This window comes from Apium graveolens, chromosome 2, assembly GCF_009905375.1.
Source record: "Apium graveolens cultivar Ventura chromosome 2, ASM990537v1, whole genome shotgun sequence".
NCBI lineage: Eukaryota > Viridiplantae > Streptophyta > Magnoliopsida > Apiales > Apiaceae > Apium > Apium graveolens.
Genome location: NC_133648.1, coordinates 108664499 through 108677309, shown reverse-complemented (window position 1 = coordinate 108677309; position 12811 = coordinate 108664499). Strand labels below are relative to the sequence as shown.

At 35.1% G+C, this 12811-nt stretch overlaps 1 protein-coding gene across 1 annotated transcript in view; it reads left to right on the top strand.

The window, feature by feature from the left end:
• Positions 1-6254: 6254 nt before the first annotated feature.
• The window catches only part of LOC141692109 (uncharacterized), a 41302-nt gene continuing 34745 nt past the window's right edge, over positions 6255-12811 (top strand). The window contains exon 1 of the mRNA XM_074496847.1: positions 6255-6258. Within this exon, the coding sequence (XP_074352948.1) occupies positions 6255-6258 (4 nt within the window). The remainder of the gene's footprint in view (positions 6259-12811) is intronic.

Below are 12811 nucleotides of genomic sequence, written 5' to 3'. Positions count from 1 at the left end.
GAAAATGATTATAGGTGTACCCAAGTCCTTTTCGTCAGCCTTCCCACCAAACCACTCCTGCATCACTGCGATCATAGAACTGTCAATGGGGGCCCTCGATAACTGAAGTTGCTCGTGTGCGGGCCAATGAACTCCCACCGCAACACAAAGCTTGGTCACAATCGAGACATAAGGGATAGACCCCGTAGTGCTCCCACACAAAAACCTCAAAATACCCTGATGAATAATGAAACCGAGATCCACATAATCTCCTTGTAAAATCCCTCATAACAACTTTGCACGATTGTAACGACTGGGAAATTCGCGACGTAATTAAGTGAATAAAATATGATTTCTGTGATGTAATTATAAATTATGTGATTAAATGATGATTAATTGTCTTTATTGTATATTAGTATCTGGGAGCATATATAGATGCATTCCAATTTAAAGAATCAGCTTAGGAGTTAAGCTGTGTTGTCGGGCCGTCAGGTAAAACGGAATCCGTCCTAAAAAGGGATTAAAGTGTTTAAAATGTGGAATATGTGTTAATATGTGAAATGAAATGTTTAAGTAAGTACTGTGTTCTAATGACGTGTCGGTTGGTAAAGGTAATTGAGAAGCGTAATTGAAACGCTGAGCGTCGGGCCGTCAGGCAGAACGTGACCCGGTACGCGTAAAGAGGAATAATTATAAAAGGGGAAATTTTATTGTAACATCCCGCACTTCCGGACCATTAATTCTAAACCAAAACTAAAATAAAATACAATTTACTAATACGAAAATCTATTACAAAGGTCACTATTACAAACGCGCAGCTAAAAGCGGAGTCCAAAATTCAATCTACTCCAATTCTAAGGTCCTCGAACTCCAATACTAACCAACTCGAGTCTTTTAGACGAAACCTGAAATATTAAAAGAATGAGCGGCGAAGCCCAGCAAGCAACTACCGTTTGACGGCTCAAAATAATATTTTAAATCTTTTTCAAAAATAGAATTTAAACATGCTTGACACATAACACAGATCACATAAAATCACACATATATTCGATAATAAGGTGAACAAAGATGCAAACGATATAATCAATAATCATAATCAAACACATTCTATAACCCGCACTTCCGGACCATTAATTCTAAACCAAAACTAAAATAAAATACAATTAACGAATTCTTATCTTTAGTCCCACAGTCCTAAATCACACCTTATGCCACACTTTGCCAGTGACCGGCATCTTATACTTTATGCCACACTTCCCAAGTGAACGGGTTTTAATTCTTATTCGATGGGGGGCTAGTTCACATCCCTCGTCAAGTGCAACCAAAGTTTGACAAGGTATCGATGTGTTCCGGAACGTGCGCAAACTAGTTCTAAGTTCTAAGTATCACAATGTCCAGTGATCGGATTCTAATTCTTATACGTGATTAAGATTGGGAATTTATTTGAATTCGTTTCTTATCAATCACATATTAATTTCATACATACGACAGTCAAAACAAATATTTGAGCACATGAATCAAACAATATAAGATACATTACACAATAATACGGAGCAATAAAGATTCACTTGCGTAATTAAACAGATAATTCAAGTTTCAAAATATACGGAACAACGAATAATCACTTACAGAACACGTAAGCAACAAATAATACAGAGCAACGAAAGTTACTTGTCTCAATCACGCAAACAGATAATTCACATTAGAATACACAATCAATCCTTAGCAATCCATAAAAAATGAAACATCTAAAATCTCGATCTTCTCCATGACTTCAATTATGATCAGATCCTTATTGAGCCTTTTTGACCCTGTAAACGACATTTTCTTGGAAAACACAAAGGACGGAAGTTGTAGAGAACGAAAAGATCTTTCCGAAAAGTCCAGAATCACTGAATTCTGATTCACGATAAATTTACTACGAATTTTACAAGACTGCTGATTTATGAAGAAAAGCCCCTACGAATTTTGATATTAAAAACGAGGAAAACGAAAGGGGTGTATTTATAACGATACAAAACCCTATGTCTTAACCTACAAGTTATCCATATTAGAATATGATCCAAATTTTAGGTCCATTAGTCTAATTAAATTTTAAATCCTAGTCCTTTTCTAATTTTAATACTCTTTTAATTCTATTATTCTATTATTAATCTAATTCTAAAATTCGGGATATTACATTTATGATCAGACATGAGTTGTGATGTGTGAATATATGTGCTTGCTTGTTTGTATAAAATCAACCGTACGCTCAAAAGTTTTTTATGAGTAATGGTTGGAAAGCTAATTTCGAGATCTACGTCTTTAAATTGTCAATCACAATATTTTTCAACTTTTTGAGAGAGATATATTTAATATTTACAATCGATTTTATTGGAGTAAAAAGAGAAAGGGAATCAAACTAAAAAGAGGATTAGTAATTTACTAAACTACCCCTGCCCTCTATTATATATACTAGCTCATTTTCTTTTCCTCCCTTTCTTTCTTTTCTTTCCCGTGACACTCTTCTCTCTCTCTCTCTCTCTCTCTCTCTCTCTCTCTCTCTCTCTCTCTCTCTCCCTCTCTCTTTCGATCACTCTCATCTCTCTCTCGGTTCTCTCCCAATCTCTCTTCTCTCTCTTACATGCAACAACAAAAACTAATCCAAACTCAAAGATTTTATCCTCCATAACCATCATTTCCGATATTCTACTCAAACACCACTTGCATGTAAGTGTTTATGTAAGTTTCATAGTTCCATCTCCATGGTTGTGTTCAAGAAAATGTGATTTCTTGATATATGATCATAAGAGAGTCTAAAGTGAATTTTTGTGGTTTAAAACTCAAGAGGAGACCCGTTATGGGCACTCTTAAGTTCGACCACCATTTGCCGTGATCCAATGAGAGCCAGTGGGATTTTAGGAATATGATGTACTTAGTTGAAATAATGTGGTTTTTGAGCTCTATGCACTTTAAAACTTATATGTAGCCTTTGCATGTCTTGGTTTCTTGAAAAGTTTAAAAGGGTTTTGTATTTCTTTCAAAAATTTAAGTGTATTGGTTGATATAAAGGGTTTCGATGATTGTTTTAAAAGTATTTGGACTTGTGTGGTTGATTGGGTACTGAATGAAGAATGGGTATAAAAGGGATTGGTTTAATGCTAAGTGAATGCATGTATGTTTAATTGGAAAATTCGATTAGGGAATGAATTTGAATTGCATGTAAGTATATATGTATGATTTGGTTCGAATTTTGTTGGTAAAGAAAAGGGTGTTAGTTTAAAAGTTGGTTATGCTAGAAATGATTGAGAAGATTTAGTATAATTCTTAACAAGATCTTTGCATGCTAAAAACTAAAGTTGCATGGTGTAATTTTTGAGAAATTCGATTGTATAAATAGGATTGTGGTTCGAATTTTGATGTTAAAAGAAAATGATTCTTTTGAAGGTTTTGATTGAGCTATGTGTTTATGTGAGCTAAAGTGAGTATTTGATTGATTTTGTGCTTAGTAAGTACAATAAGGTCGAATAGGCCATAGGAATAAAGAGTCAAAACTTGGTTTTTGATAATCGAAAGAATGATTGGGTGTGTATATGTGAATATCTATGGATTTGTTTGTTTGATTGCGACATGTGGTTCGAATTAGGGGATAAAAGAAAAGGGGAATTAAGTTGTTTGATTTTAAAGAACTATAAGTGATAGTCGTGGTCGTAAATATTTAGTTGTGAATGAATCGTGTACTCGTATGAGTTATAATAGTTTGATTTGCGGATTAGTCGAGATAAAAGCGAATATAAGTTGATTATTGAGTATATAAAGATATAAAGGCTATGAGTAAAGAATGTGTTATGTGCTATGTGCATGTGTGTATAAGCTTTACTCGTATAGTTCGAGTCAAGAGTATAATCGAGTTATCATATCAAGTGAACGTTCCAGGAACGTGAGTTGAGAAACTAATTAAGGTTTGGTTTTGGATTGTATATTCAGAGCGTGAGGGCATTCAGGGTAGGAAAGGGAAAGGTATACTAGGTGGCAGTAGTTCAACCTTCAGGAAAGCGAATTCGGGCAAGTAACTCTACTTACTTGTGTAAATGGTTAAAAAGAAGTTATTCTTCATGCCATGTAGAGTATTGAACTGTTAAAGTAATGTACCCCTGTTATCGATTCTTGAGATACCCTGTCATTGATCTTGTGAACTTGTTATTGATAAGCTTATTGATCCAACCCTTGGTAACTCCTTTTTCCTATTTACTTGTTATACCATGAAATGCTATAAACCCTATAAGTACCTTTACGAACCCCTTGTAGTGATGCTTCATTCCTTGTTTACCTTATACTCTATTGGTCCTTTAAACGATTTTGATTTCCCTAACTTGAGTACCTTGTTACCATTGATCAAGATCCCTAGAATTGAACTTTGCTTATCCTTGTTTCATTTCCTTAACTTTGAGTTCTTGAAATTGAACTTAAGAATGAGTTTCGACTTGAAAGAGTCTGAATGATTTCATATTCTTGGTAATGATAAAATGAATTTAGTAAACCTATCTTTTTCCAACTCAAGGTTTTCCAAACGAATTCCTGATGGATTGGATTCCAGTCATAGTAAGAGGCTAGCGGGGCTAGTCCAGTTTAAGGCTAAAATTATGCCATTGGTACCTTAAAGACCGGATGGAGGTCGGTATGGGCTGATCACCCGTATTATTATTATGAAATGAGAGATAAAGTAGTCCAATCAAGGGTTCCATAATTATTTAAAAAGGAATTGAAATTTCCTACTCAATAATTGATTCTTTAAAAATGAAAAAAGGTTTATATTGCTTTGAAAAAGAGTTAATTTTGATATTGTGAAGCTTACAGTTTGTGAACCCTGATTTTGATTCTGTTGATCATATAATTGATTCCCTATAATGAAAACATTGTCGCTTTCCATTTGAAAGATCAGTTGTGATCCTTTAATGATTTGTGATGAATGTCGGCTTTCACCCTATCTTGAGCCTTGTTCCTTAAAAGCCCAAAATTTTCTTCATAACCCCCTTTCATAGCCTAAAAGATATAAATCTGCCACCTAGAATTGATAAAGTAGAATGCCCTGAGATCAGTAAAGTATCTTGTGGATTTTATATCGCAGAACTGCTTTTTAGTTACTTGCTGAGTTTTATACTCATATGTTTTGTTTTAATCTAACCATGGCAGTTAAGCAAGAAGATGGCCAGGCTTAGGCGCACTGCTCGTAAGAGCTTACCTGGTGGTCCCTATCGTGTTGAGGGCTTCCAGTTGCCAGAGCAGGTAGTACAGGTTTTGAGCGAGCAAGCGCTTAGCCGAAGAGTTGTTAAGATACAATGGGTTATCTGTCGGTTCCAAGCCGGGATCGACTATGTACATTTGGTTTCATTTTGGGTTGTAAATTATATTCTATGGTTGGTAGTTGTAATCTTGTCTCACACTTTATCCTGTTTGATCCTGTTAGTAGCTAATCGGGGTTTATGCTTATTTAATTCATAGATTAATGGTGTGTGGGTCCTCATTTCCTAACCCCGAGATAGGGCGTCACAACGATCCACAGTCACATCATGCACATGAGAAGAAGGCATGATATTCACACAAATACAAGCATTCCACGCACGAGAAAACCTGTTCATGTATGAAGTGGGGAAATTGAGATACTCATTCGATCCCCTCTTGAACCTCCAACGTGTATCCAGGACACACAGCGTAGCCACAATCAAATCCAAATCAAAGTCCTCCCCAATCTTATTAACCCACTCCTCCTGAGTAGGTTGTCTCTCTGGCTGGTTGATCACCCTGCGAATAGCCTCAGGAGTGTAGTCCACAGTCAACCCACGCACCACCGAATACCCATTCTTTTCATCTTTTGCGTTCGCATAAAACTCGCGAACAACACTCATAGGCACAGCCGCGGGTTCCACACAAAATGACACCCAACCCATCTCCAAAATCATCTCGAGAAGCTTACCATCCTTACCCGAAGGTAGAAAACCCCTCTCTTTCACTATCATCTTCGATAATATCCTTATGTACTCTGGTTCAGCCTCCGGAGTAACAAATCGTGGCCTCGTACCCCTAATACTCGGAGAATCGGTAGTGGCGGGGTTAGTGATGCTGCTAACTTGAGTACGTGCTCTCTTTGGTGCCATTGGATTTGATAATTGAGAAAAGAGAGGTGTGTAGAGAGATTTAGGTTTTGAGAATATATAAAGTGATGGAGATGATTTTATGGAGGTGTATGTATATATAAAGAATTAGAATTAGGTTTAGAATAGAAGTGGTATAAGATTATGGGTTAGTGGGGATAATGGGTAGTGTTTAGAATTGATTAGGATAAGGAATTAGGGTAGTGGAAGTAGGGAAATTCGGTTGGGGTATTGTAATTGTTTGTAATTTTTGGATTTTCTCATCTTTTTTTTCTCCAGGGAATCAGCGCGACCACCCCGCCTGGGAGCGCGGGCGCACCGTGTTTCTGTTCTTTCAACGCGGCCACCCCGCTTCCCAGCGCGGACGCGACGCGCCGTGCTCCCTATTTTTTTCTTTTTTTTTGTTTTTTGTCTTTTCTTCTACTTTTCTTCCTTTGATATTCTACTAATATACATAAGCTTGGGTTGCCTCCCAAGAAGCGCTTGCTTTACATCGCTAGCTTGACATAGAATTCCGAGATCAAATTAATAATAAAACGACACTAATCACCTCACGGTTTTTCGTATCTCCATAGTAATGCTTCAGACGCTGTCCATTTACCTTGAATGCCTGGCCTGGATCATTCTCAAAAATCTCCACCGCTTCATGTGGAAACATAGTTTTGACAACAAATGGCCCTGACCACCTTGACTTCAATTTTCCAGGAAAAAGACGGAGACAAGAGTTGAACAAAAGAACTTGTTGCCCCGGCACAAATGATTTGAGCACTAGACCCCTATCGTGCCACCTCTTGACTTTCTCCTTATACATTTTATTGTTCTCATACGCTTGAAGTCGGAACTCATCGAGTTCATTCAATTGAAGCATCCTTTTCTTCCCAGCTGCATCCATATCAAGGTTCAATTTTTTCAAAGCCCAATATGCCTTGTGCTCTAGCTCCACAGGAAAATGACATCCTTTACCATAACCCAATTGAAACAGTGACATTCCTAGTGGAGTCTTAAATGCTTTTTGATAAGCCCAAACAGCTTCATCTAGCTTCAAAGACCAATCCTTTCTCGATGGACATACAACTTTCTCCAGAATTCATTTGATCTCTCTATTAGATACCTCAGCTTGACCATTAGTCTGAGGATGGTAGGCTGTAGCAATGCGATAATTTACATTATATCTCTGCATCATAGCGGTGAACTTGTGATTGCGGAAATTCGATCCCTCGTCATTGATTATGACTCTTGGAGTCCCAAATCTTGTGAATATCTATTTGTGAAGAAAATTAAGAACTACCTTCGCATCATTCATCGAAAAAACCTTGACTTCGACCTATTTTGACAGATAATCGACCGCCAACAAGATATACTGATTATTGCAAGTTAAGATAAATGGACCCATGAAGTCAATTCCCCAAACATCAAAGACCTCAACCTTGAGAAGCACATTAAGAGGCATCCCTCTTGGACATATTACAAACACGATGGCAGCGATCACTCTTCAAAACAAACTGATGGGCATCCTTAAACAATATAGGCCAGGAGAATCCTGCTTGAAGGATGCGAGCTGTTGTCTTTTCTCCACCATAGTGTCCTCCATTAATAGTTGAATGGTGGTCTCGCAAGATACCCTCCGTCTCGCTGTAGGAAATACATATCTTGATGATTTGGTCAGCTCCTTGCCGAAACAAAAATGATTCATCCCATATGTACCACTTCATTTCATGAAGAAACTTCTTCCTTTGAGCAGAAGATAAGTCCGGGGGCATAATGTTGCTCACAAGATAGTTCACAATGTCCGGTTCTTATTCTTGCACCCCAAACAACTGTGTAGCGACTGGGAATTTCGTGACGTGATTAAGTGAATAATGTATAATTCTGTGGTGTAATTATAAATTGTGTGATTAAATAAAGAGTTAAATGATTTTGTTGGTTAATTGTCCTTATTGTATATTAGTATCTGGGAACGTGAAATGACGCGTTCCAGTTTGATGAGTCAGCTTAGGGGATAAGCTGTGTTGTCGGACCATCAGGAAGAACGGGACCCGTCTTAAAAGAGATTAAAAATATTTAAATGTGAATTATGTGTTGATATGTGAATGAAAATATTTAAGTAAGTATTATATTTCAGTGACGTGTCAGTTGGAATAAAGGATTTATTGTGAAGCATAATTGAGACGCTCAACGTCGGGCCGTCAAGCAGAACGTGACCCGTTACGTGAAAAGGGGAATAATAATAAAAAGGGAAATTTTGTGATCAAGTATGAGTCATGAAATGTGAATACGTGCTATCTCTTGAAAATATGCTTGATTATGTGCTCTGTTGATTTTTTAAGGATTTAAAGGGGTTTATTTGATTTAAAATAAGATTTATTGAACCTTTAAACATTTTTATAAAATTATCCGAGTATGTTCTTGGCGTGAGATTTGTTGTGTTCTCTTTAGAATAATCCTAAAGATTTTACAAAAATGATAGATGTATTTATTTCATGATCGGTGTATTTTAAAATGATTTAAGTGAGTTCTATTTCTATTTTGAGCGCAATATTATAAAATCCATAGAAAATAAACTGTACGCTCAAAAATTATTTTAAAAAATATGGTTGGAAAGCTAATTTCGAACCCTATATTTTAAAATTGATATTACTTCGATTTCCATATTTCCGAGAGAGCTTTATAATATTCAAATTCATTTTTGGGATTAGGAATAAAAGAAATGAGAAGTGAAAAATCAAATTATGGTATAATTACCATACTACCCTTGCCACACCAATATATAAACCACCCTCCCTTCTCTTTCTCTTCTCTTATTCCCTCACTTCTCTTCTCTATCTCTCTTTTCCTCCCTCACTCCCGAACCCTCTCTCTCTCTCGGTTCTCTCCATCTCTCTTCTTCTCTCTCTTACATGCAACCTCAAAACCTAGCTCAAATTCAAAGATCTACCTACAAATAATCATCATTTTCAACCCTCTATTCATTTACACTTTGTATGTAAGTTTCTAAGCAACTTTTCGTAGCTTCATCTCTTTGGTGATATTCAAGAAAGTGCAATTTCTTGGTATGTGATCATGAGGGAATATAAACAAGAGTGTTGTGTAATTCTAAGGTCCAAAACTCAAAGAGGAGACCCGTATTTGGGCACTCTCGAGTTCGACCACCACCGACCGTGATCAAAGGAGAGCCGGTGGAATTTTAGAAGTGTGATTTTCCTAGTGCTATAATGTAATCTTGTTAATGGTAGTGTTTGTACCCTAGAGACAACACTATTATGTTTATATTATGAAAATTTTGGATTATTAATTATGATTATATGGATTATTCTTTAGTAATTTATTATATCTTTATTTTCTGTGATATGATGTTAGATTCATAAATGTCCTTGGAATATGATATGTAAATCTATATCTCTAAGTACGTGACTTAGAAATGAGATTATGAGAATAGTATTGATATTCCTAAAGGTCCCTAGTCAAGTATTATTGTTAAGGGACAATAATAAATACATTGAGACTAGTGTGTTTGTTGGCTGATGATCACATCTCATTGATCATAGGTATGGTGATACTAAAGTCAAAACACAGGCACATGTATTAAATACATGGTGTTGGATTTGCCCGTTGTGAGATACTACATGTTTATAGTGTCATAAGTTAATCTCACAGTGATAATGATGTATTGGTCCTTTGACATGAAATCATTTTATTTCTATACGAGAATTAATATACTTTGATACTATTAAAAGTTATCCTTGACCGGGTAATAATAAAAGTAGACATTGGGTACATTATAAATCGTATAAGAAATATGAATGATCTAGATGGGATTTAGACCTCCTTTATTAAAGAAGTGATATTATTGGCCTCTTGATTGAGTAAGACTATAAAATGCATGGTCGTGCTCAAATACTGATTTGTTTAATAGTTTACTCATTGATCAAGAAAAGAAGTATTGAACGTTAACAGAGGATGACACAATGCATGCCTCGAGTTTGATCTATAATATAAGGCTAAAAGGATTATATTATATTGTACATTATTCATGAAAGGTTTAATTGATCACCGATTTAATTATTATTATTTGGGTAACAATGATGTATTACTAGATGCCGCTCATTGTTTATGATTTTAAAGTAGAATAAATTGTTGCCAACGTAATAATAACCTAAAGGGTCGCACAAAGAATGATTGGAGGATTATTTAATTTAAATTTGGATTTAAATTAAATGTAAGTAATTCGAATTATTCGTTATTAATTAAGTGTGACTTAATTAATTAAATAAATAGGAAATTCGAATTTAATATTAAATCCAAAATTAAGTTATTGGATGATTAAGTGAGACTTAATAATACAATAATTAGAATTTCGAATTTAATAATAATAATAATAACTCTAAAATTCAGTTTAGGGTTGGAGGCCCATTAGCTCTTGCCTATATAATATCTCTTTCTAATAGAATTAAGGTTACACGTTTTATTTGATAAAACATAAACCCTAGCAGCTTGAAGAGAGATAGAGAGAGCAAGAAGGCGGTCTCAAGAATGTGCTAGTACACACCCATCCTCCGGGCGATCATTCGTGTGGATACCTTCAAGGGGTAGATCGTTCCAGCGACGGGCTACGTGGTGATCATTTAAGACCTCCATCTTTCCATTAACGTAAAACTTCTTAAGGTAAACATACTGAACTACGAATTAAATATTATTTTTCGCATGGATCCTGCGGAGGGTTTCGATTTTTAAGATTTAAATTTACATTTTTTCTTACGTTTATGTGCTAAAAACCCTTCAATGGCATCAGAGCTACTTGCGAAAAAAATTTAATTTCGTTTATGTGTTTAACCGTTTTCGATATATGAGCATGTACGTGATTCGCCATGATTTGATGTTTATATAATATGCTTATATATATGGTTTTGAATATATTGTATTCATGTGAGTTGTATAATCATAAGATGATTATGTAGTCTGTATATATACAGATATATACATGATTTATGTTTGTTCTAATTTTGAGAATCGTATTAGATACGGATTCTGAATTGCCTGCTGCAGATTTGCTGAAATCTGGGTCTGGTGTCCGATTTACGCAAACGGATACCCTAATCGATAGGTAAACGAGCGTCTAAACAGTGATTCTTATTTTTTTTGATTTGATTCTGATTTTTCTGATTTTTGTCATATTTCTTTTATGATTAGATCATGGTTAATATGATATGTTAAGATCATATTATGTGATTTATCATGCTTTAATGTGTTGTATGAGCATGGTGGATGGTTATAGCCTTTCGACCCTAGTGTAATGGTTTTGGTTTTGGTTTTATATACGACTTGCATGTCGTCAATCTTTGTAATCATAAATCTCGAATGTAACTCAAGTTATTCTTGTAAGTTCATTACATTAGTTTTATTTTCAATCATTTAATGTAATTGAAGACTCAAGAAGGCTATCCAATGAAGGTGATTCAAAGAAGAATACGAGGCATACAAGAAGTATAAACAAAGAAGAAGACTTATATAATAAGTAGTTGTATTTGTTTCCATCACCACATTAGATTGACCTTGATCTTTATCATGAGCTTGATAAAGATCACATAGGATGGGGTCATAACCAAACACATTTACTTTATTGTACTTTACATATTGATGTATGAATGTATGTATAAAATAGTTAATGATGCATGCTTTAATTAGATTAATCATTCATGAATGTATGTATTAGATACGTCACCCATTGTAATATCCCGTAATTTTTAGAATTCGATTAATAATATAATAATAGAAAAAAAGGATTTAAATTAGATAAAGATTAGGATTTAAAATTGAATTAGAGTAATGGGCTTAAAATTTGGATCAGATTCTAATATGGATAACTTGTAGGTTAAGAAATAAGGTTTTGTATCGTTATAAATACATCATATTCGTCTTTCTCGTTTTTATTCATAAAATTCGTAGGGCTTTATTCACAAAAATCAGCAGTCTTGTAAAATCCGTATAAAATTCATCGTAAGTCAGAATTCAGTGATCTTGGACTTTTTGGAAAGCTCTTTTCGTTTTCTACAACTAGACTATTTCGTGTTTTTCAAGATAACATCATTTAGAGGGTCAAAAAAGCTAATTTCAGATCTGACCAGTATTTGAGGTAAGTTTTCGATCGATCTTGCTAGTGTTTTCAAAATTGTGTTATACGTGTATATCTGATTATCAAAACATGGGCTAAGTGATGGTATATTTGAAAGCATTATGTGTTATAGAATATGTATCGATCTATATGTGTATTGTCTCAACGATAATTTTGGATCTCTAATTTGTGCCATGGTTTGTGAAAATATCGAATAAGAACTTAGGACCGTAGTCACCGGATTGTAGTGACAGTTTTCAGAAAATTTAGGACCGTTATCACCGGGTTGTAGTGGTCGTGGCATAAATTGTGGTTTTTGAATTATTGCTATTTATGTGGTATGTGTATTGTGTGTATCAAATAAGAATAAAAATATGTACCGAAAGTGTTTATTTCGCATATCGTATCGTATATATTATCGTATTTTGTTATATGTGTTCATGTTACTTGACCTACTAGTTGGATCGATAGTTGCTTGCTGGGCTTCGCCGCTCATTCTTTTAATATTCCAGGTTTCGTCTAAAAGACTCGAGTTGGTTAGTATTGGAGTTCGAGGACCTTAGAATTGGAGTAGATTGACTTTTGGACTCCG